We start from the raw sequence: 20,739 nt of genomic DNA, 5'->3' as shown, positions 1-20,739 counted from the left end.
AATGCCTAGTTCATGTTCAAATTTCTTTAATAGTTGGTTTGTTCCAATCAGGATTCAAATGAGGTTCACACATTTCATTTGTTGATATGTCTCTTAAGTAACTTTTAGTCTGTAACAGTTCCACCTTTCTTTCCTTTTTTTTTTCATGCTATTTATTTGTAAAAGAAACCAGAGCGTTGTCCTGAGAGGTTTCCCAAGTCGCAGAAGTTTGGGCTGATTGCTTCCTAATGGTGTAGTTTAACTTGTTCTTCTGTCCTTTGTATTTCAGTAAACTGAAAGTTAGATCTAGCGGCTTGATTAGATTAGGTTTAATGATTTTGGCAAGAATAACTTATTTGTGTACTTATTATTAAGTCACATCTGGAGGCACATATTTAGTTGAAACATTTTTATTGATTGATCTGTGGTCAGGGCTCTTGGCCTGCTCTCCTCATTATGAAATTCCTCATCAATGTTTTTATCTATTAGTTTTAGCATCCACCTATGATCCATCATTTCCTTAGCTGTTACAAAAAATTTTTCTCTTTTTAAAATATTTTATTTATTTATTTTAAAAGATTTATTTATTCACCTTAGAGAGGGTGGTGGAGGGGCAGAAGGAGAGGGAGAGAGAGTCTTAAGCAAACTCCCCACTGAGCATGACATAGGGTGGATCTCATTCCTGGAGACCACAACCTGAGCCCAAACAAAGAATCAGACACCCAACCGCCTGTACCACCCAGGAACCCCAAGTTTTTATTTATTTTTAAGTAATCTCTACACCCAACGTGGTGCTCAAACTCATGACCCAGTGATCTAGAGCCACACGCTCTATCAACTGACTCAGTCAGGCGTCCCGAAAGGTAATTTTCTCATTCTGTCATTCTTTTTTGCATTCATTACCTGAAATTCTTACATAAAGAACTTTTCCTCATTCATTATTTGATCCTCCTGAAATATAGTAGGATAAATGCTTGATTTCTCTTATGTAGGTTTATAATTTGCGTGAACTCCTTTGTGGAACAAGATGTGAAGAGAAGGCAGGCAGAGCAGTGGAGTGGAAGGAGCACTGGCCTTAGACTCAGAAAGCATCCTGACTCCATCACTTACTACCTGTGTGACCTTGGGCAATCCCTCAGCCTCAGTTTCCTTAATTGCCAATTGGGCATACTGATCCCCAACTTCCCCAAATCTTTAGTAGACTCATTTCAAGGCCATGATCAAGCAATTCCTTGTACCAGAAGTAAAATGTATTCATTGTGGAAAATTTAGAGGATGCAGATAAACACAAAGAAGGGAATATAAGGGGCGCCTAGGTGGCTCAGTCGTTAAGCATCAGCCTTCAGCTCAGGTCATGATCCCAGGGTCCTGGGATCGAGCCCCGCATCGGGCTCCTTGCTCTGCGGGAAGCCTGCTTCTCCCTCTCCCACTCCCCCTGCTTGTGTTCCCTCTCTCGCTGTGTCTCTCTCTGTCAAATAAGTAAATAAATCTTTTTTTTTTTTTTAAAAAGAAGGGAATATAAGCCTTGTGAAAAGCATTTAACACATGCCTGACATAAAGCAGGTACCCAGCACCGCAAGATTTATCTATTTTTTAGAGAGAATGAGAGAGAGAGAATGAGCCCGAGTGGCAGGAGCGCAGGGAGAGGGAGAGAATCTCAAGCTGACTCCCTGCGGAGCATGGAGCCCAACATGGGTTCCATCTCACGACCCTGAGATCAGGACCTGAGCCGAAACCAAGAGTCGGACACTTAGCCAACTGTACCATCCAGGCGTCCCTAGCAGGTATTTTTGACAGCTCAGTCTTGCTTCTCAGGCTGCTCTGTGTCAATATCCTCCTGGAAGAGAGTAACTTTACTCCTGGGTGACTACAGCCTCAGCCCCAGAAAACCCCAGCAAGAGTGAGAGAGGGGGTTGCAGGGAGGGAGCAGGAGGTAGATTCCTCTGGTCTTATGTCAAGAGCTAGTAAACTGAAGTTTAGGCAGCTTTGCCACAAACTTGCAGTGAGATCCTGGGAAAGTCACTTGACCTCCTGAGCCATAGTTTCTCACCTGTAAGATGGAGGTTGTCAAGGGCGACCTGTCAGAGCTGTTGGGAGTTGTTCGTGTGGACATGGGCGTGCCCATCTCAGTGCCAGCCTTTGGGAGCTCAGGGAATGAGTGTTAGCTGGATCTGAGTCTAGGAGCTCCCTCTCTGAGCTTCCCTTAAAAGTAAAGTCACTCACAATTGTCTCCTGTGACTGAGGGGCTCTGTGGGGCCTGGCTTGGAGCCCAGCTTTGTCATAGAAGTGCTAGGTGCGTTGGATAAGCCTCTTCCTTTCTGGAGCCTGGATTCCTCCATTTGTGAAATGGCCAGATTAGGGATCCAAATCCAGATGCCCCCAGGAGCAGGCAGGCAACAAGAGAGTAAAGCAGGGGACGAGTTGAGACAATAGAGGGTGGTGGGGGCTGTGGCTACCTAATGAGCTTGCCTGATTTAAGAAGGGCTGCCACTCATCCTGCTGATGCTTACAAAACAGGAATGTGAGCCCAGGTTGCCAGACTTTTAAAGAAGCTGGAGGGGCTCCTGGGTGGTAAATTGGTTAGGCGTCCAACTCTTGATCTCCGCTCAGGTCTTGATCTCGGGGTCTTGATTTCAGGTCATGAGCTGGGCATGGAGCCTGTGAAAGAAAGAAAGGAAGAAAGGAAGCAAGCAAGCAAGCAAACAAGCTAGCTAGCTAGCTGTATTTTTAATTTAAATTAAAGCAATGGCAAGTTATTTGGGTTATTTAGCAACCTGTGTGGACCAAACAAATGTAAAGTAGTGTTAAGAGCATGGGCTCTAAAGTAAGAGATGTTTGTGTGCCAGCTCTACTACTTAATAACTGTGTGTCCTTGAACAAACCATTTAGCCTCTCTGTGCCTCATTTTCTTATCTGTAAAATGGGGATAATTATTGCACTTGCTTCACAAGATTGCTATGAGGGTTAGATGAGCAAAGATAGGACTAGGGTGAGGTTAATGAGGAATCATCTTGGGTGTAAGATTTAAGGGGGCACCAAAAAACTCAACAATCAAGTAGGGACACCTGGGTGGGTCAGTCAGTTAAGCATCTGACTTCGGCTCAGGTCATGATCACAGGGTCCTGGGATCAAGCCCCGTGTTGGGCCCCACACTCAGAGGGGAGTCTGCTTCTCCCTCTCTCTCTCTCTCTCTCACAAATAAAATCTTTTAAAAATAAAATAAAAATTTTAAAAATAAATAAAAAGCCAAAAGTAGGGGTCCCTGGGTGGTTCAGTCAATTTGGCGGCCAACCCTTGGTTTTGGCTCAGGTCATGATCTCATGGGTCATAAGATAGAGCCCTAAGTCAGGCTCTGTACTCAATGGGGAGTCTGCTTGGGGATTCTCTCCCTTTGCCCCTCCCCCCACTCTCTTTCTCTCTCTCTCTCTCTCAAATAAATAAATCCTTAAAAAGAAGTCAAAACTAATGCAATAAGTATTTATAATATTTATGATGAACAAACTACTAGTATTTTAAGTAAAGACAGGATCTGAACTTGCACTGCATGACTTGGCCTCACTCACTTTACCCTAATTCCAGCCCTGTGGGAGCCTGTCTTCATTTTTAAAGTGAGATGACACATAAGGAAACACCTCCAGGCCCAGTGGTTCAAGGGTAATAGAGAAAAAACATTTGACTTTGTTCACTGCCATATTCTCAGCACCTACAATGGTGCTCACACAGGGTAGGATATTAACAAATATTTGTTGAATGTCGAAAAAAAAAGAGAGAGAGATGATACATGTCAAACCTTAGAACAGGGCATGGCACCAAGTAGGTGTTCAATAAAATAATAATGATGATCATGATTGAGAAAATAATGCCGTTGTCTGTGGGTCTTCCTCTGTCTTCAGGTCAATGGTGAATCTAGTGTGTATTTAACACCCAGCATGGATCATTTTTTAACCACAACATGACAGAATTATCATTAATGATAATTGTGAAATAAAACAAATAATAATGGCCAGAAAACACAGTAAAAATTTCCTTTTATTGACTTCATATACACAGTCAGACCAACGAAAATTAAAAAAAATAAAAATTACAACACAAAAGGGAAAAAAGTAATGGACCAATATTTTTTAGTTAAAGTTTTTTTGTGTGCGTTTTTTGTGTGTGGTTTTTTTTTAACAAAAAGGAACATGCACACACATATGCAAGAAAAAGTGCCTCCAAAAGAGGCAACAGGGCAGGGTTCAGAGAATGATCTGCACAGAGAATGAGAGAATTGCAGTAACTCAAGTTTTGTTCCTTCATTTTTCACAGTCACTGTACCATCATTGTTGATTTCAAATTTGCTTAAATACAGGGCTATGGGGACCTGAACACTCCCGAAGTGAGCTCCAATGATTCTGACCTGCTATGAACTCTCAAATTGAAGCCATATGTTGGGGGCCAATTGTGTACCCGGGGAGCTCTCCAAATTAGCTTCCACGTAGCATATATTATTTATTAAAGGTTAGGTAACATAAATGTACTAATTTGAAGCCTACAGATATATTACATTCTTAAAACTCTTAATAATCACAGCAATTATTTAGAACTTAGACCAACAAAAAGATCTCTTCAGGAGGGAGGATTTTATCACCGACATTGTTTGGAAGTGCCAGGGCATGGTGATAATAAAAAGCGGACCTACCCAGTTGCATTCATGTTTTTAAACTCTCCACAGACAATGCACGCCTTATGTCTCGCACAGGGAGGATTTGCCACCACCCTCACCTGATTCACCTCAGCCCCAGGCCACCAGTTTTCGATGGCTCGCTGACAATCCCAAAGGCCCTTTCAAAGCTGACACTCCACTACTTTCTAATTCTGGATCTGCAAGCTGTTTCAAGCTGCGTAACCCTGGGTAATTCAGGTAATTTCTCTAAGTCTCAGTTTCCTTGTCTGTGAAATGGGAACAATAACCCCAACCTATGCCTTATCCCTGTCAGGGCTCCATGAGGTAGTGTGGGAGAAGACTTTTTATAGAGAGGGAGGCACAGCATGTAGGTGGCAGGCCTTGGTGACAAAGGGGATGTTCCTCTGAGGTTATCTAGTTGTTCTTGCATTGAGGATCTGGGAGAGGGCACAGGGGATCCAGTGGGCGCTAGACTTGGCAAATCACTGAGTATGACTCTTTCCTTTCAGGAAAAGGCTAGCTCCTCTTGGCCCAGAGGCGGGGAGCTGATGACAATGACCCCGGTCCTCTGGGCTCTAATGTAGCCCAGCTGGATGGAGCACTTCCCTTCCAGGGGTAGGTGGCGGAGGCAGAAGCTGGGTACGAGGACACGCTGATGCGTCTTCAGATGCATCCTGAAACTTGCTTACCTGCTTCTTTAACTGTCTCTCCAAAGAGAATGGAAGTTCCTAGAGCAGGGGTTGACAAACCTTTTTTTTTTTCCTAAGAAAAAAACCATTTCAGGCTTTCCAGGCCATATGGTTTGTGTTGCAACTACTCCGACTCTGTTGTTGCGGTGCGAAGCAGCTCTAGACCACACGTAAACGGAGCATGGCCGTGTGCCAATAAAACTTTATTTGTGGATACTGAAATTTGAATTTCATATAATTTTCACGTGTCAGGAAATATTCTTCTTTTGATTTTTTCAATCAGTTAAAGATGTAAAGACCATTCTTAGCCCACAGGTGTACAGATTTGGCCCATGGGCCATAATTCGCCCACCCGTGTCCTAGAGGGCAGAGACGCTCTCTGTCTCCTCCTCTGCTCTATCCCCAGTGGCCACGACAGTGCCTGGCACATAGCATGTGCCCGATAATATCTACTGACGACCAACTGCCTCCTCTTTTGTCCCTCAAACTCCAATCCCTTTTCCATCCTCCCCAACTAATAGCAGCAAGCTTCTGCCTCACCCCCAGGCTCCAGGGCGGTGGGGGAGCCCCCTGGCCAGTTCTCCAGCAGTCCTGGGACTGTCCCACCTGCACGCTCCTGTTCCTCCTTGTCCTTTCTGATGACTCCATCTCTGGCCTCATTCTTTACCAGCCTCGTGACCACAGTCATGGCGGTGCCTTTAAACCTAAGCCTCTTCTCACATCTTCATCTCACACCAATGGACAACGCATCCAGTGAACTCTCCAAGTCCCAGCCTCCTGCCCTCCCCTCCTTTGCAGGGGGAAGATTTAGGGGAGAAGGGCTACGGTTGTTACTTGCCATTTCTCTTGAGCACCTACCATGTGCCAGGCACCACACAGATATTTTATTGCCCGATCTAACTTAATGCAGACACCCCTAGTTTAGAGATGCAGAAACTGAGGTTCACTAAACGCTCTGAGTCACAAAGCTAGGAGGTGGCAGAGTCTGGATTAGAGCCCAGGTTGGTGTGGCTCCATTCATCAGTATGTCTGAGGGTTTGCCATATGCCAGATGTATCCAGGGATACAAGGGTAAACAAAACAGACAAGTCCTGCCTCGTGGAACTTTATTCTACTGGGAGAAACAAACAATAGCAAATAGGTAAATAGGCAGTGTGATTGCTGGTGGAGAGGTGTGCCCTGAAAACAAGATAACATGTAGGTGATGTCGCTGATGGGGAGCTATTTTAGATAGGGCCAGTTCTCTCTGAAGAGGTGACATTTGAGCAGAGGTGTGAATGAAGTGAGGGAGTGAAGTCAGAGAGCCGGAAAAAGAATGTTCCACGTGGAGAGGACAGCAGGAGTGAAAGCCTGAGGTGGGAGCCACCTGGCGTGTCAGTGAGCAGGAAGGATGCCTGCTGGCAGGAAGGCAGTGAGTGAATGATAGGAGAGGAGATGTCCCGGGCAGCAGGGAGCCAGGTCCTGTGGGGCTTTGCAGGCCCAGCAAAATCTGTGGATTTTGTTTGAAATGTGATGGAGGAGCCACAGGAGGGTTTCAGGCAGGGCAGTGATGCCACCCCAATCCCCCAGACCTGGATGGAGCAGAGGAGAGACCCCACCCCCTCACCTGTTCACTACCCACTGTCTACCTTGTGCACCCCGGCGCTCCCCTTCTGGGCTTGCCGTGTAGTGAAGTGATTAAGAGTACTGGCTTTGAGTCTGAGAGAACTGGGTTCTCAGCCCAGCTGCACTCCTTACCAGCTGTCTGACCATGGGCTATCTTGGCCCTTTATGAGCCTCAGTTTTCTCATCTGAAAAATGGGGACAATGATTTCTATCTCATGGTGGTGTTGGGAAGATTTGATGAGCTCTTGTTTGTAAACAGCTCCAAGCAGGCCATATTGTATTCTCTCAATAAGCCTCCATAGTTGGTGATTATTATTCAAATACTTACCAAGCTCTGTCCTTTTGTAATCACTTGTGAAAGACGACCGGACTGCCATTACGATGATCCCTCTCATTGTGTTCCACCTGCTGCCAGGAGACCCTCTTCTACTGAAAGGCTAAGAAAGAGTAATGACAGACCCTCTCCCTGAGGCAATGCCCTGTGCTCTTGAACATTACAGCAAGCACATGCCCAGGCTGCATTAGAGAGACCCAAAACCCAGCCCTCAGCCCCTGTCAGTTCAGCCCCCCTGCTCCATGCCAGAAAAATCTCTTCAACAGGATACAAAATAATAACCTCACTTGTGTCCAGCAAAGCCCTTTCATGAGTCATTCATTTAACAAACACCTCAAGTGACCGCCCAGAACAGCCTGTTCTAACCCCATTATTATTATTATTATTATTATTATTTTTTAAGTTTTATTTATTTATTTGACAGAGAGAGACACAGCGAGAGAGGGAACACAAGCAAGGGGAGTGGAGAAGGAGAAGCAGGCTTCCGGCTGAGCAGTGAGCCTGATGCAGGGCTCGATCCCAGGACCCTGGGATCATGACCTGAGCCGAAGGCAGACGCTTAACGACTGAGCCACCCAGGCGCCCCTATTATTATTATTATTATTAGCTAACATTTATCCACTACTCAGAGTACAGAATTTCAGGGCATGGGGTTAGACTGCCCGGGTCTGAGTCCTGGATTTACCATTTCATACCTAGATGATGCTGGAATATCACTTAGCCTCTTTGAGCACCTACTAGGTGCCAGGCAGTATGTCAGGTGCCAGGAAGACAATAAAGAACCAAGATGCGACCCCTACCCTCTCAGAGCTTACTGTCTAATTGAAGAGCCAGGTGTTAATCAAATAATCACATAAACACACGGAAAGGTACAACCGTGAGAAGTATCCATTGCTATGAGTTTGTATAACCAGGGGGTAAAGGAAGATGTCCTGGAGGAAGTGATTGTGGAGATAAGGTGGTTTGAGGAAGAGGGAAGACAGTTTCAAGTACGAGGAGCAGCATGTTCAAAGGCCCTGTGGCAGGAGAACCAAAGGAAAGTCAGTGTGGCTGGAGTCTAGAGGGAAATGGGGAAAATTGTGAGCTGATCCTATAGCAGGGTCACTGCCGTGTAGGCGATGGTTTGGTCTCCATAGCTCTCTGCTGAGTGACGGCTGTCACTACAACGTAGATAGGCAAGCTGACCGGCCCAAGCTGCCGAGGCTGGGCCCGGGTGTCCTCTGGGCTTCCTTTTTCCAGCATGACCCACCACTGTCTTTCCAATACCTTTGGGAGAGGGGACATAGGAAGGGAAACTTATTCATAGGAAAGCACAATCACTACTCAGTCCTTAAGTGGAGATGATGCACTTGATAGGGAACCTTTTCCTATAAGAAGGGAAAGGAAGAGGGCCAGGGGCCCCAGGAAAGGGGCAGACTGAAGACAAAATTACTCCTGCTTTCCCCTCACTTCCTCTCCTCCTGACCATCTACCCCATCTCCCTCACCCAGTCTTTTGCCCTAATGCTCTGGGGTCTCTTCCTGTCTCCCTTCAGTCCAGCTTGCAGTCAGATATTTGGCACCATGTGCCATCTCTTCTATACCCGAAGTAGGATCACTAGATTTAGCAAATCAAAATACAGGATGCCCAGTTAAATTTGAATTTCAGATAGACAGCAACAGTTTTTTAGCGCAAGTAAGTCCACATATTACAATGCTAGCCCTGAGAAGCAGGGGCCGGGAGACTGCAAACTGGTTCCAGGCAACTGAACTGGCCCATACTAACACGGATGTTAATAATGGCTGCCCCCTCTGGTCTGAGCTGCTGCTGGTGTAGACCCCACCCATTCTCATCAGGGTGGTGGAGAGTGAGTGAACAAGAGAACAGAGTCTGACCACATTGCCAGGGTGGTCTCTCAGCTCGACCATTTTCCAAGCTGTGTAACTCAGAGAGACCCAGAGAATGGGATGCTTACTTTCTCTGTCCTCAGTTTCCTCATCTGTTCACTGGAGATAGTAAGAGCACCTACCTCATAATGTTGTGAGGATTAAATGAGTTTATACAGGCAAAGTGCTTAGAACAGTGCTGGTCCATAGGAAGGACTGGGTGTGCGTTGGCTGTAATTATCTATGTAATCACACCAGACTGGACGAAAACTCCGTGAGAGCAGGGGCTTGGTTTTGTTCATTGCTCTATCCTTAGGATCTAGACGCAGTCCCGGTATACGATATATGCTCAGGAAGAGGGCCTGTCATGTAATATACAGGCATAAATGTTTATTGAATTAAAATGAATGTAGGGGCACCCAGGTGGCTCAGTCGGTTGCACGGTCGATTCTTTTTTTTTTTTTTTTTTTAATATTTTTATTTATTTATTTGACAGAGAGAGACACAGCGAGAGAGGGAACACAAGCAGGGAGAGTGGGAGAGGGAGAAGCAGGCTTCCCGCGGAGCAGGAAGCCCGATGCGGGGCTCGATCCCAGGACCCTGGGATCATGACCTGAGCCGAAGGCAGACGCTTAACCGACTGAGCCACCCAGGCGCCCCTGCACGGCCGATTCTTGATTTCGGCTCTGGTCATGGTCCTCCGGGTCCTGGGATCAAGCCCTGCATTGGGCTCTGTGCTCAGCGGGGAGTCTGCTTGGGGATTCTCTCCCTCTCCCTGTGCCCCTCCCCCTGCTCACACTCTCTCAAATAAATAAATAAATCTTTAAAAAAAATAAAATAAAATGAATATTGCGCTCAGTATATACCTAAAAGATTTGGATTATAATTCTTCACAGATAAAGAAACTGTGGTTTAGAGATATAAAGCGAGTTAATTTTCCAATGTTAAGGAGGTAATAGAGCTAAGATTTGTTGGGTTCTGGAGCACCCGGCTGGCTCAGTCCATAGAGCATACAAGTCTTGATTTTGGGGTTGTGAGTTTGAGCCCCATGCTGTGCACAGAGCCTGCTTCAAAAAAAAATTTGTTGGGGGGCGCCTGGGTGGCTCAGTGGGTTAAGCAACATATTCTTGGTTTGGCTCCGGTCATGATCTCAGGGTTGTGGGATCAAGCCCTGAGTAGGGCTCTGAGCTAAAGCGGTGAGTCTGCTTGAGTCTCTCTCCCTCTGTCTAGCCCCCCATAAATAAATAAATAAATAAATCTTAAAAAAGTTTTTTGTTGGATTCCAGTCTTTTCCACTGAAAACTCAATTCACTTGCTACCCTAGAAAAGTCGTGGAATAAGGGGAGCATCTAGATTTAGGAGAAATCCTCATACACTTTGATTTCTTAAAAGTCCTAATCTGTTCCTGACCAGCTGTGTGATCTTGGATAAATCATCTCATCCTTGTGAGGCTGTTTTATGATTTGTAAACTAGGTGGTGGTAGGAATTCAAAGAAATCACAGGTTGATGGAGCTGGTTCACAGAAGGTTTTTGATAAAAAATCCTCTCCATCCCCCCTGCCTTAAGATTTATTTATTTATTTTAGAGAGTGGGGGAGGGGTATAAGGAGGGGTGGGGGAGTCTTACCCGAGGCAGGACTCAATGTCACAACTCTGAGATCACAACCTGAGCCAAAACCGAGTCCCATGCTTAACCCCCTGCGCCACCCAGGCACTCCAACCATACCCCTGCCTTAGAACAGCTTTGCAAATAACTGGCCATTCTTCCCCACCCGTGAAACCTGCAACCCCATCCCTCCACTCCTCCACCTGTGAATAAATCTCACCACACCTGGACCCCTAACACCTCTTTAGATGGAGGCTGAATCTCTCCAAGAGGAACCCTTTTCCCTGGCCTTTTACTCCACGGGCAGCCCAAGTGTCCCTCAACCCTGGGAGTCACAAACATAAATCAACCCAGGGCTGGGCCTGAAGTTGGAGAGATTCTGGGGAGGCACGGTTGAATGGGGTCCCCTCAAGGACAGATTACCAAAAAATGTGTATTAAGAAATCACTCTGGGGGCGCTGTAGGTACGGATGATGGCAACAGAAGAATAGGAACGTACCTGGAGCTGGGGCGCTAAGATCCCCGGGGATCTCTAGGGCTTCGGGAGGTGAGGGCCTGAGGGGCGTGGGGCCCAGGTTCCTCTCAAGCCTCTGTCTGGGTCAGGCCCGGGATATTCGGTGTGAGTGCTTGCCTGGGGGCGGGGGGTGAGGCGGCCGGACGAGGGCTAGGTGAACAGGGGCTCCCTCCCGCAGGAGGAAGAAGGAATATCTGGGGCGTGATTCCACGCGAGCTGATGAGGGGAGAGCGACGACCCCGGCGTGGTCCGCACAGGGAGGACCAGGTTTGGGAGGGAGGAGCCGGGAAGGCCTCTTCTAAGCAGAGCAGAGCACCCGCCAGGGGCTCGCGGCGGAGGCGGGGCCAGCCCTCCCGCGCGCCGGGGGCGGGGGTCCGCTTCGGGAAAGCCGCGCCGCGGGGGCTGGGGCGGGGCTTAGGCGGTCCCGCCCCTCGCGCAGGTAGCCAATGGGCGCGGCGGCGCCGGGTGACGGAGGGAGCCGAAGTGCGAGTGCCGCGGCGGCAGCGGCGGCGGACGGCCCAGCCCGAGCGCGGGGGTCTCGCGTGGGGCGGGGAGGGCGCGGGGGCGCATAGCCGGGGACCCCGGGACCCGGGAGGCGGCGCGGCACGGGCCGCCGGAGGAGAGCGGGCGGCCCGGCGGCGGCGCGATGCCGCTCGCCCAGCTCAAGGAGCCCTGGCCGCTCATGGAGCTGGTGCCGCTGGACCCGGAGGTGAGTGAGCGGGGCGGGGGACGGGCGCCGGCGGCCGGCGAGCCTGGGTCCCCCACGGGGGCGGGGCGGCTCGCGGCGCCGCTGCAGCCTGGAGGGCGCCCTCGAGGGCGCGAGTGCACTCCGATCTCTTGCCCTTCTTCGGCTCCACCCCCCCATGCCCCGGGTGTGTGTGTGTGTGTGTGTGTGCGCGCGAGGGACAGTTCCGCCAAGCGCCCAGAACCCCCTTAGCCCGGAGAGGGGATCCCGCGGGGCCCTGAGATCTGGCCCCCCTCACCGCACACACCTAGGACCTGTACCGGGAGCTGTCGGAGCTTCCTCTATCAGCGCAGATGGGCAGGGCTGAGGTGCCAGGAGACAAGCGTCATGGGAACCCCACGTCTCCTTGATGTCTCCCAGCGCCCTACCCCGAGAGCTCCCCGCTTCTCCGCTGCTGACCCTAGCAGGGTTACCCCTCTTGACCCTTGGCAGTTGTGGAATATGGGGTGACACCACCTGTCTAAGGCTGAACTCTTGGTTTTCTTTGCCCCAAGGCTAGGGCCAGAGGATACCTGTGTCCCCCACGCCAGGCTGTGGAGAAGACAGTGGGGAAAAGCCCTTAGACCTTGTGCAGATTATTCCCGGAGACAGGGAGGACCTTGGTGCCTGCCTTCTTTCTTGCGAGCCCTCCCAGAGGAAGGGCTGGGCCCCTGGGGCATTTAGCCTCTGTCACCCAGCCTCTCCCAGAAGCAGCTCTGGCCCTCCTCTGAAGATTCTGTGGTGCCAAGCCCTAGGATGCAGAAGGCCAGCTCTTCCTGTGCCCTTTGACACCCAGGGTCAAGGTCAAGGCCCTGAACCAGCAGATTAAGAAAACTTTCCCCTTGGCCTCATGCTGGGAAGGAGGCAGGTGAAACTCCATTTCCAGAGGGGATGTGGGGGTATACTGGGAGGGTGTGAAGACCTCTGAGCCCGGGAGCCAAGGTGATTTTCTCCTGGCTTTGGTCCCTAGCCCCTGCCTAGCTTCCCTCCTCTGCCTCCTCTTACCTGGGGCAACCACCCAGTACCCACCAAGTACCCTGCCTCTCAGGGCCACAGGTTGTGATTAGAGTGAGGACCCTAGGTCCCCAGCACCCAGGGTGTGCTACCCCTTTAAAGGGATGGTCATAGCTGACACTGGCTATTGGAGGGTGGGCGCGGCAGGATTAGGTAACCAACCTGAAGGTGCAATTTGGAGTAAATTGCTCTGGGATCCCTGCCATGGGGTTTTTACAAGCCCTGCACGACTCTCGGAGGTTCTCTCTCGCTGACTCACTCTCTGAGGTGAGGAACACTGCCCTCTGCAGTACCCCCCCCCTCGGAGGCCTGGGGCATAAGGGCCTGGTTGGGGGGGCGCTCAAAGGTGGATTCCTTTGCCCTGGCATGCCCCTGTGACTTAGGCCTCCCTAGAGGAAGGTAGACTGGGAAGAACTTAACCCAGGGACTTACCTTGGGTTATACTCGTAGGAAGGGCAGACACCCAGGAGCTTGATTCCCAGTGCAGGGCACTACTTCCTGCTTCCCTTTGGGGAATCCTGGGGCAGGGGACCAGGTTTGAATAGGAAACTCAACTCAGTTTTGAGTACAACTGCATCTGAGTTCCGTGAGAGGAGAAGATTAGTGTATTTCCTAGGACTGGGGACATCGTGATTTCTCAGAGCTTCAGCTTGGAAACACTGTGTGACCCTCAGCCGGCCCTTAGCCTCTCTGCACCTCTGTTCCTCCAGTGGCCAGTGCTGAGTCCTAGCTTAATGCTTCCTGGGCCTGAGAGGTGCAGGGCCCTGGGCAGGGCCGCCTTTTCTCCCCCTCCCCCACTCCATGGACGTGCCAGGCGACTGGGTGTTATTGTTTGGGTAATAGGAGCCATGGGGCAGCCAGGGCGCCGGTTGGGCCGTTCTCACTGGAGAACAGGGCCTTGCTGTTCTTAGCCCAGGTGATATGTAAGCGATATAGTAGCCTGACCCTCAGGTACAGGCGCTGTCACGGGCTCCTGGCCGGGAAGGAGGCAGGCAAGGGGCTGCTGGGGGCATTTGGCAGAGGCCTGGGACCTGGACAGCTCTGCCCTCCTCATGACGCTGCCGAAAATGGGCTGCTGGGAGGCAGGGCCTGGCCCAGGTGGCGGTGTGGGTGAGGATTCTGCCTGGGCCTTCCCTGGCCCTGCTGGAAGCAGGAACCTTCTCAGGGGGCGCAGCCCTGCCATGTACAGAGCTTCACTGTGTGCCCCCGGCCCTGCTTCACCACTGTTACCTCCTTAAAATAAAATAATTCTCCAAACAGCTTCTCAAAGTAGGGATTATTGGGGCGCCTGGCTGGCTCAGTCAGTAGAGCATGCGACTCTTGATCTCAGGGTTGTGAATTCAAGCACCATGTTAGGTGAGGAGCCTCTTTTTTAAAAAAAAAAAAAAAAGGGATTATTACCCCCAGTTTCGGATGAAACAGCTGAACTCAGAGAGGAGAACTGGCGTATGAATTACTGTCAGAGTCAGGATGGGAGTCCAGATCTCCCACTGTCTTCCAACAAGTTGGGGGGGTAGGGCTCAAGGATGGGGAAGGGCTGGGATCAAACTGGCCCAGGTGGAAGGTAGTCCAGGAGAGGCGGCTCCGGATGTTGGCCGAGTCTGCTTGTCCCACAGGGCCTCTGTCCAGCCTTTTCGAAGGGCCGGTGGTGCCAGCCAGCCCTGGCACCTGTCCCCCAGCCTCTAGCAGTGTGCAGGGCTGCCAGTGCTGGGCCCTGACCCCAGCTCCTGGGGCTGCTTCCTGCCCGTGGGGCACGTGCTGTCTTTGTCCATCTGCTGCCTGGCTTGTCCAGACGCTGCCCTGAGCCCTGCTTCTCAAGACAGAGCTGCTTGGGTGGGAAGGAAGAATGCTTTTTGGAATCCATCTCTGACCTCTGGGGATGGGGCACAGTGGTCTGGGGGCCCTAGGCAGCTGTCCTAGGAGCAGTGCTCTCTGAAGAAGAGTGGGGAGAGTGGGAGAGGCCAGAGGGCCCTTCCTGTACCAGACTTCTTATTTTATTTTATTTTTATTTTTTTAGAGATTTTATTTATTTATTTGACAGAGAGAGGCACAGCGAGAGAGGGAACACAAGCAGGGGGAGTGGCAGAGGGAGAAGCAGGCTTCCCGCCGAGCGGGGAGCCTGATGTGGGACTCGATCCCAGGACCCTGGGATCATGACCTGAGCCGAAGGCAGACGCTTAACGACTGAGCCACCCAGGCGCCCCTGTACCAGACTTTTTAGACAAGGTCTTTGACTTGGGATTCTGCAAGGTCAGCATCATTGTCCCCTTTCATTCATTCATTTATTCATTCATTCAGCAAATATTTATTGAGTACTTATCATGTGACAAGTACTCTGCCAAGCAACAGTGCAGCTGTGAACAAGACAGACCTGGCCTCATGACACAGATGAGAAAACCGAGGGTCAGAGGAGTGATGTGACAGACTCAAGGTCAGAGCGAGTGGCCGGCAGAGCTGGGATTAGCGGCTCTGTCTTTGTGGCTGCAGAACTGTGTTCTTTCCACCTGCCTGTGCGGTAGTCAGGCCAGAGGGGCACGTGGACCCTGTCTTCCCAGGACCCTGGCTCTAAGGGGGATGCTCGCCTGTGGTCTCTGTGCTCCCAGTCCTTTCTCCAGGGCTGCCCATCCCCTTCTAGAAACGTTGTGAATCAGCTCTTACAGGCAAAGGGTTTCATGAGGATGGTACCCAGGCCAGAGAGGTTAGGACCGGAGGCAGCCAAACAAGACCTGTGGGGTCCCCTGAATCGTCCAGATATTGCTCAGTAAGCCCACACCTCTGGGTACATCCGAGCCCTCCTCCCCTCCCCCACTGGGGATTTAGGCTTGCAGCCATGTGACTTTGGGTTATGGCCTCATGTCCATCACCTGCTGGCTGAGGGACCTCAGGTAAGTCCCTTAACTCCGAGCCTCGTCTGAAAAATAGGAGTACTAGTAGCTGCTCTGGTCTTCTTGCTCTCTCTGCTGAGCTGAGCTTTCATGTGACCAACTGTGTGCCCGACCCTGAGCTGGGTGCTAGGGAAATGGTGACGGACAAGCCATGGCTTCTTCCTAAGTTAACCTGTGGTTTGCTCGGTGCCGTTGGGGCCCAGAGGAGGGAGGAAAGGACTTGAGGCTTTGTGAACAGAGGAGAGGACACTGGGAGTGAGTGCTGAAAGAAGGCCAGGCATTTGCCAAAGTGACAAGGCAGGAAGGGTTTTCTTGGTAGAAGGAGCCACCATACAGATGCTTGGGGATATGGAACAAGCTGGTCTGCCCAGGGTCCCAGGTCATTCGGTTAAAGCTCAAGAATAAGACCCAGTAATAATAATGGGTATTGTTTGTGGACTGGTTATGTGCTAGGGCTAGGTATTTATAGGCGCTATTTTGTTTGCTTCTTGTAGCCACCCAATGAGATACATTACTTTCATCTCCCATTTCACAGATGAGGAAACTGAAGCCCTGAGAAATGAAGTAACCTCAGGGTCATGCAGTGGTAGAAGCCAGAATCTGAACCCCGAAGGTCAGGTTCTAGAACCCACATACTTAATCACCTGTGTTGGGCAGTTGGGGACTGAGCTGGGACTTTATTCTGCAGGCAGTGGAAGCCATGGCAGGGTTTGAGGCCTGGTCCATTGAAGGTTCTCAATCAGGAGTGCGTGAGCTAGAGAGTTGATTGCTCAATGCAAGGATCACAGTTGAGTTTGAGGAAGGATGGGGGTTTGGAATGAGGAGGGCAGGGAGTGGGGCTGGTATGCAAGAAGGCTGTTATGACCATTTGCGGGAATTATAGCAAGAGTCTAGAATGCCGGGTGAACTCAATACATAAATGCATCATGGCCCCCACTCCCGACTCCCCGGCCCTGATCAACCCAGCCCTCCCCCAGGTTGCTGAGAGATGACAGAATGTATGTGTGTGTGCATGTGAAGGGGCCTGCAGAAAGCGGCCCCTGGGGAGGATTAGGGGCATTAAAGGGGCTCAGGGGGCAGGATGTTCTGCAAGCAGCAGGGAGGAGCTGCTCCAGGGGCAGGGAGATTATGTAATGGGCAGAGCACAGCTGTGCCTGCTTCTGCCAGGCAAAGCCACAGCGGCCCTGTGGACCCAGCCCCTGGCTCCAAAGTCCTGACCTGCCCTAGGCTGGGTCTCACTACCGGTGGGAGCCTCCGGCTGCCTCACCACACTCTTGCTGTGCCAGGAGGGGTGGGGACGGCTCCTTCCTTGCTTCCCCAGGCCTGGTTACTCACCTCCTATCACGCAGGAAAGGGATGGGCTGGGGTTGGTATACCCCTGAGGGCGAAGTCCAGGGGCTGGAAGAAGCAGGACTGCCTAGAAATGGGCCCCAGTGGCCGCCTCTCTACAGGTAGTTTCCGTGCTGAGGTGTGGGCTGCTCTTCAGCAGACCTTTTTTGGGGCACCTCCTGGGTGTCGGAGACCGGATTTTGAATCCCCACTTACCAGTCATGTGACCTTAGGTGCGCCATCACTATGCTCCTCTGAACCTCAGTTTCTTCGTCTGCCAAATGGGGACAGGACCTACCTCCCAGGTCAGGAGGATTTAATGGTGCCACAGGTGTGAGGCTCCGAGCCCAGTGCCTGGCATGTGGCAGGGGCTTGGAAGAGAGCAGCTGTTAGCGCCAAGGCCTAATCTCTGACCCCACCTCTACTAGGAAGGGCAGGCCTCTGTGTACATAGTCCCTGCCGTGTGGCCAGTGGCGCAGGGAAGGAATGCAGGGGCGCAGTGTGGCGACCGTGGTTCTGCCTGGCAGGGGCAGGGGAGGAGTCCCAGACTGGGGCAAGGACAGGGCAGCCACCAGTTCCAGGCTGGACACTTGCGCAGACTTGGTCTCATTATATCCCTGCAGCAATTCTGGGAGGTGGGGTAACTAGCCCCATGTTACAGATCAGGAGACTGAGGCCTCTTTGCAGTTGGTTCTTTGGCACAGAGTCACAGTTTGTCTCCAGCGGAGCTGGGAGCCACACATGCCCTTTCCTTCTCTCTGGGAGGAGGTGACATATGAGCTCAGTCTTCAAAGACGAGGGGTTTGCTAGGCAGAGAGCGCGAGGGCGGGAGGAGTGGGACATGCTGGCGAGGGGCTGCTGTGGGAGGCCTGACACCTGCGCCCCCCAGTGAAAGTGGAGGTAGAGGGCCCTGGCCTATATGGCCTCCCTAGCTATCCGGGGGCAGCCTCACGGGGTGGGGGCAGGGGGCGTTCTGGTGGGTCTGTTTTTGCACTCTCCCACCCTGGTAAGTTCTGGTTAAATTCCCCAATCTCCCTTCTCTTTTCCAGAATGGACAGGCCTCAGGGGAAGAAGCTGGACTGCAGCCGTCCAAGGTGAGGACCAAGGCAAGCACCCTGAGCAAGGGACCGTTCGCATGGTTGTGGAGGAGGAGGGAGGCCCACCCCCTCTCTGGTCCCACCAAATCCTCGAGGTGACCCTGTGCACAGAGATCACTTGCTCCAACTTTCCTATTTCTTTCTTTCTTTTTTAAGATTTTGTTTTATTTATTTATTTTTAAAAGATTTTATTTATTTATTTGAGAGAGAGAGATGTGCACGCCAATGCGGGGCTCGATCACAGGACCCTGAGATCACAACCGGAGCTGAAGTCAGCCACTTAACTGACTGAGCCACCTGGGCGCCCCTAAAGATTTTATTAAGTAATCTCACACCCAACGTGGGGCTTGAACTTACATCCCTGAGATCAGGAGTCTCACACTCTACCCACTGAGCCAGCCAAGCGCCCCTCAACCTTCCTATTTCTCAGGCAAGGGGACTGAGGCCCAGAGAGGGTCAGGAGCAGAATCCAGTCTAGAACTCTGGCTCCTCCTCACCCAGGCCACTTCCTTGGTTTATTTCCTCATGGCAGCTGGGCTGGCTGTAAGGAAAGGGCTGAAGGGGTGATGGGAGAGGCTCAGGTCAGCTGGGCATGATGAGGGCCTAGAATCTTCTGGGTATGTGGTGCTGGTACATGAAGGGAGGGCACCTGGTGGCCCCCCAAGTCTAACCATGGCCCAGTGCTCGGCATGTGGCACCCTGGCCGTTTCTCTGGGTTCCCACCTCCCAGCCCTGCTTCCCTCCCCACTACTGTCTTTGCTTACCCTGGGCGCCTCCCTTTAGCCCGTCAGTCCCTGTCGCTGGTTTTGTGTGTGGACAAAAGCACCAGGGGCTGGGTGGCAGTTGTGTGACCTTGGGTGGGTCCCTTGTTCCTTCTGGGCCTGGGCTTTCTCATCTCTCTGTTGGGAAAGAGCACACCCGGTTTTCAGGAGCTGTCAGGCCCCAGAGCTGCTGGCCGTGGGGGGCTCGGGAAGCTGCCGAGGAAGGACGGAGCGTGGGTCCTGACAGTAGGCGGCGAACCTGCGTTCACGTCCTGGCTCCACCCTCACTATTTGGCCAGAGGCGTTCTTGCTTTGAGTCTCAGTTTCCTCATCTGTAAACTGGGGACAATGGTACCTGAGTCACGGGAGTGGTGGCAAGGACAGATGGGGTAGTAACTGCCTAGCGCACGGTGACTTGAGCACCAGCCGCGCGGGTACCCCAGTGTCTTGCTCCGCTTCCGTGCCCTCCAGGGGCCACACCCTCTAGACCTGGGTCAGCCTGGGCACCAGACTTGCCATAAGCTTGACCTTTAAAATAGACCTGGGGCTGGTCCCGATGTTTGCCTCGTCTCAGCCTCCTAAGAGAAGGGAGCTGAGCTGCCTGGGGTCGGGCAAGGTGAGATAAGTAGGCCCCTACCCCTCCTCTGCTGGTTACTGCGGCCACCGTGGCCAACAGCGGCCAGACCAAGTGGCAGAGACCGGGTCCCTTGTCTGGAGAATCTCGTTCCACAAAATAGCTGCTTCTAGTTGCCTCGTCACAAAACGAAGGGATTCAAGGAACAGCCAGGATGTTCAGATGTTGGGGCTCAAGTTCTGGGGGTTGCAGAGGAGCTTGCAGCTTTGGGGGGGCAGGTGGTAAGCTACCTCGGGAGCTAGAGGGGCTTGTTGGGAGAGGGCAGGTGCTTACTCGGGTGGGTAACCTACATTTGATCTCAAGCCTATGACCCCTGCTCTCGAGCAGAAGACCCTGGGATGGGAGGGGAGACAAGGCTGGAGATGGATGGGCAAGGAGAGCCTTGAATGCCACATTAAGGAAGAGAAAGAGCTTAACCCATACCTGGCACCACCCCGGGAGCTTTGCATTTAGTTTTCACAAACACCCCTGATGTAGAGATTGTTACTATTCCCATTTTACAGATGAGAAAATTGAGGCCCAAAGTCACATAGCTGGTGAGCAATGGAGTCAGGTCTTGCTTGACCACAGAGCCCATACTTCTCCCAGCCCAGAGAACACTGCATGTTGACGAGGGAGAGTATTGAGTCCCTGTGACTCTGGGTTCCACCATTTCTAGACACCTGCTCATCTGTCTTTTCTCTTGCCCCCAGAACCTCACAGTATCTCCAGGGCCTACTTCTGGGCTTGGCACACCAGGGGGCGCTCAGCCTGTGGTCAGGCCCTCATCACTTTGTGTGGTGGAAGGAGCTGGGAGCAGGCCAGTTTCTCCTTTGCTTCATCAGAGAGATGTTCGGTGCACCATGCTGGAGCGCTGGGAGGCCCTAAAATGAAGTCAGTACCCCCAGCCTCAGGTTGCTCTCAGGCGGGGGAGACAGGCAAGCTGTGTGGTGGTGGGTGCCGTGATGGTGGGGAGCATGACTGTGGGCACAGAGAATCTCCATTCTGCGCCAGGCCCCATATCGGGCAGAGAAATGTACCCCTTTCCTGGTGCCCACATT

General features: G+C 51.7%; 1 protein-coding gene and 1 long non-coding RNA gene across 2 annotated transcripts in view; one reads left to right on the top strand and one right to left on the bottom strand.

Moving 5' to 3' along the window:
• Positions 1-576: 576 nt before the first annotated feature.
• LOC144381963 (uncharacterized) lies at positions 577-11,540 on the bottom strand. The gene is made up of 4 exons (XR_013448326.1): positions 11,241-11,540; positions 9,279-9,497; positions 7,265-7,373; positions 577-2,637 (listed from the first exon to the last, which is right to left on the bottom strand). It is a non-coding gene; the product is annotated as an uncharacterized LOC144381963 (long non-coding RNA).
• Positions 11,541-11,835: 295 nt separating this feature from the next.
• The window catches only part of RPS6KA1 (ribosomal protein S6 kinase A1), a 38,312-nt gene continuing 29,408 nt past the window's right edge, over positions 11,836-20,739 (top strand). Inside the window, exons 1-2 of the mRNA XM_036089391.2 lie at positions 11,836-11,964; positions 18,257-18,301. Of these exons, the coding sequence (XP_035945284.1) occupies positions 11,902-11,964; positions 18,257-18,301 (108 nt within the window). The 5' untranslated portion in view covers positions 11,836-11,901. The remainder of the gene's footprint in view (positions 11,965-18,256; positions 18,302-20,739) is intronic.

The sequence above is a fragment of the Halichoerus grypus genome, chromosome 5 (genome assembly GCF_964656455.1).
Source record: "Halichoerus grypus chromosome 5, mHalGry1.hap1.1, whole genome shotgun sequence".
Lineage (NCBI taxonomy): Eukaryota > Metazoa > Chordata > Mammalia > Carnivora > Phocidae > Halichoerus > Halichoerus grypus.
This window is presented reverse-complemented; position numbering and strand designations above follow the sequence as displayed.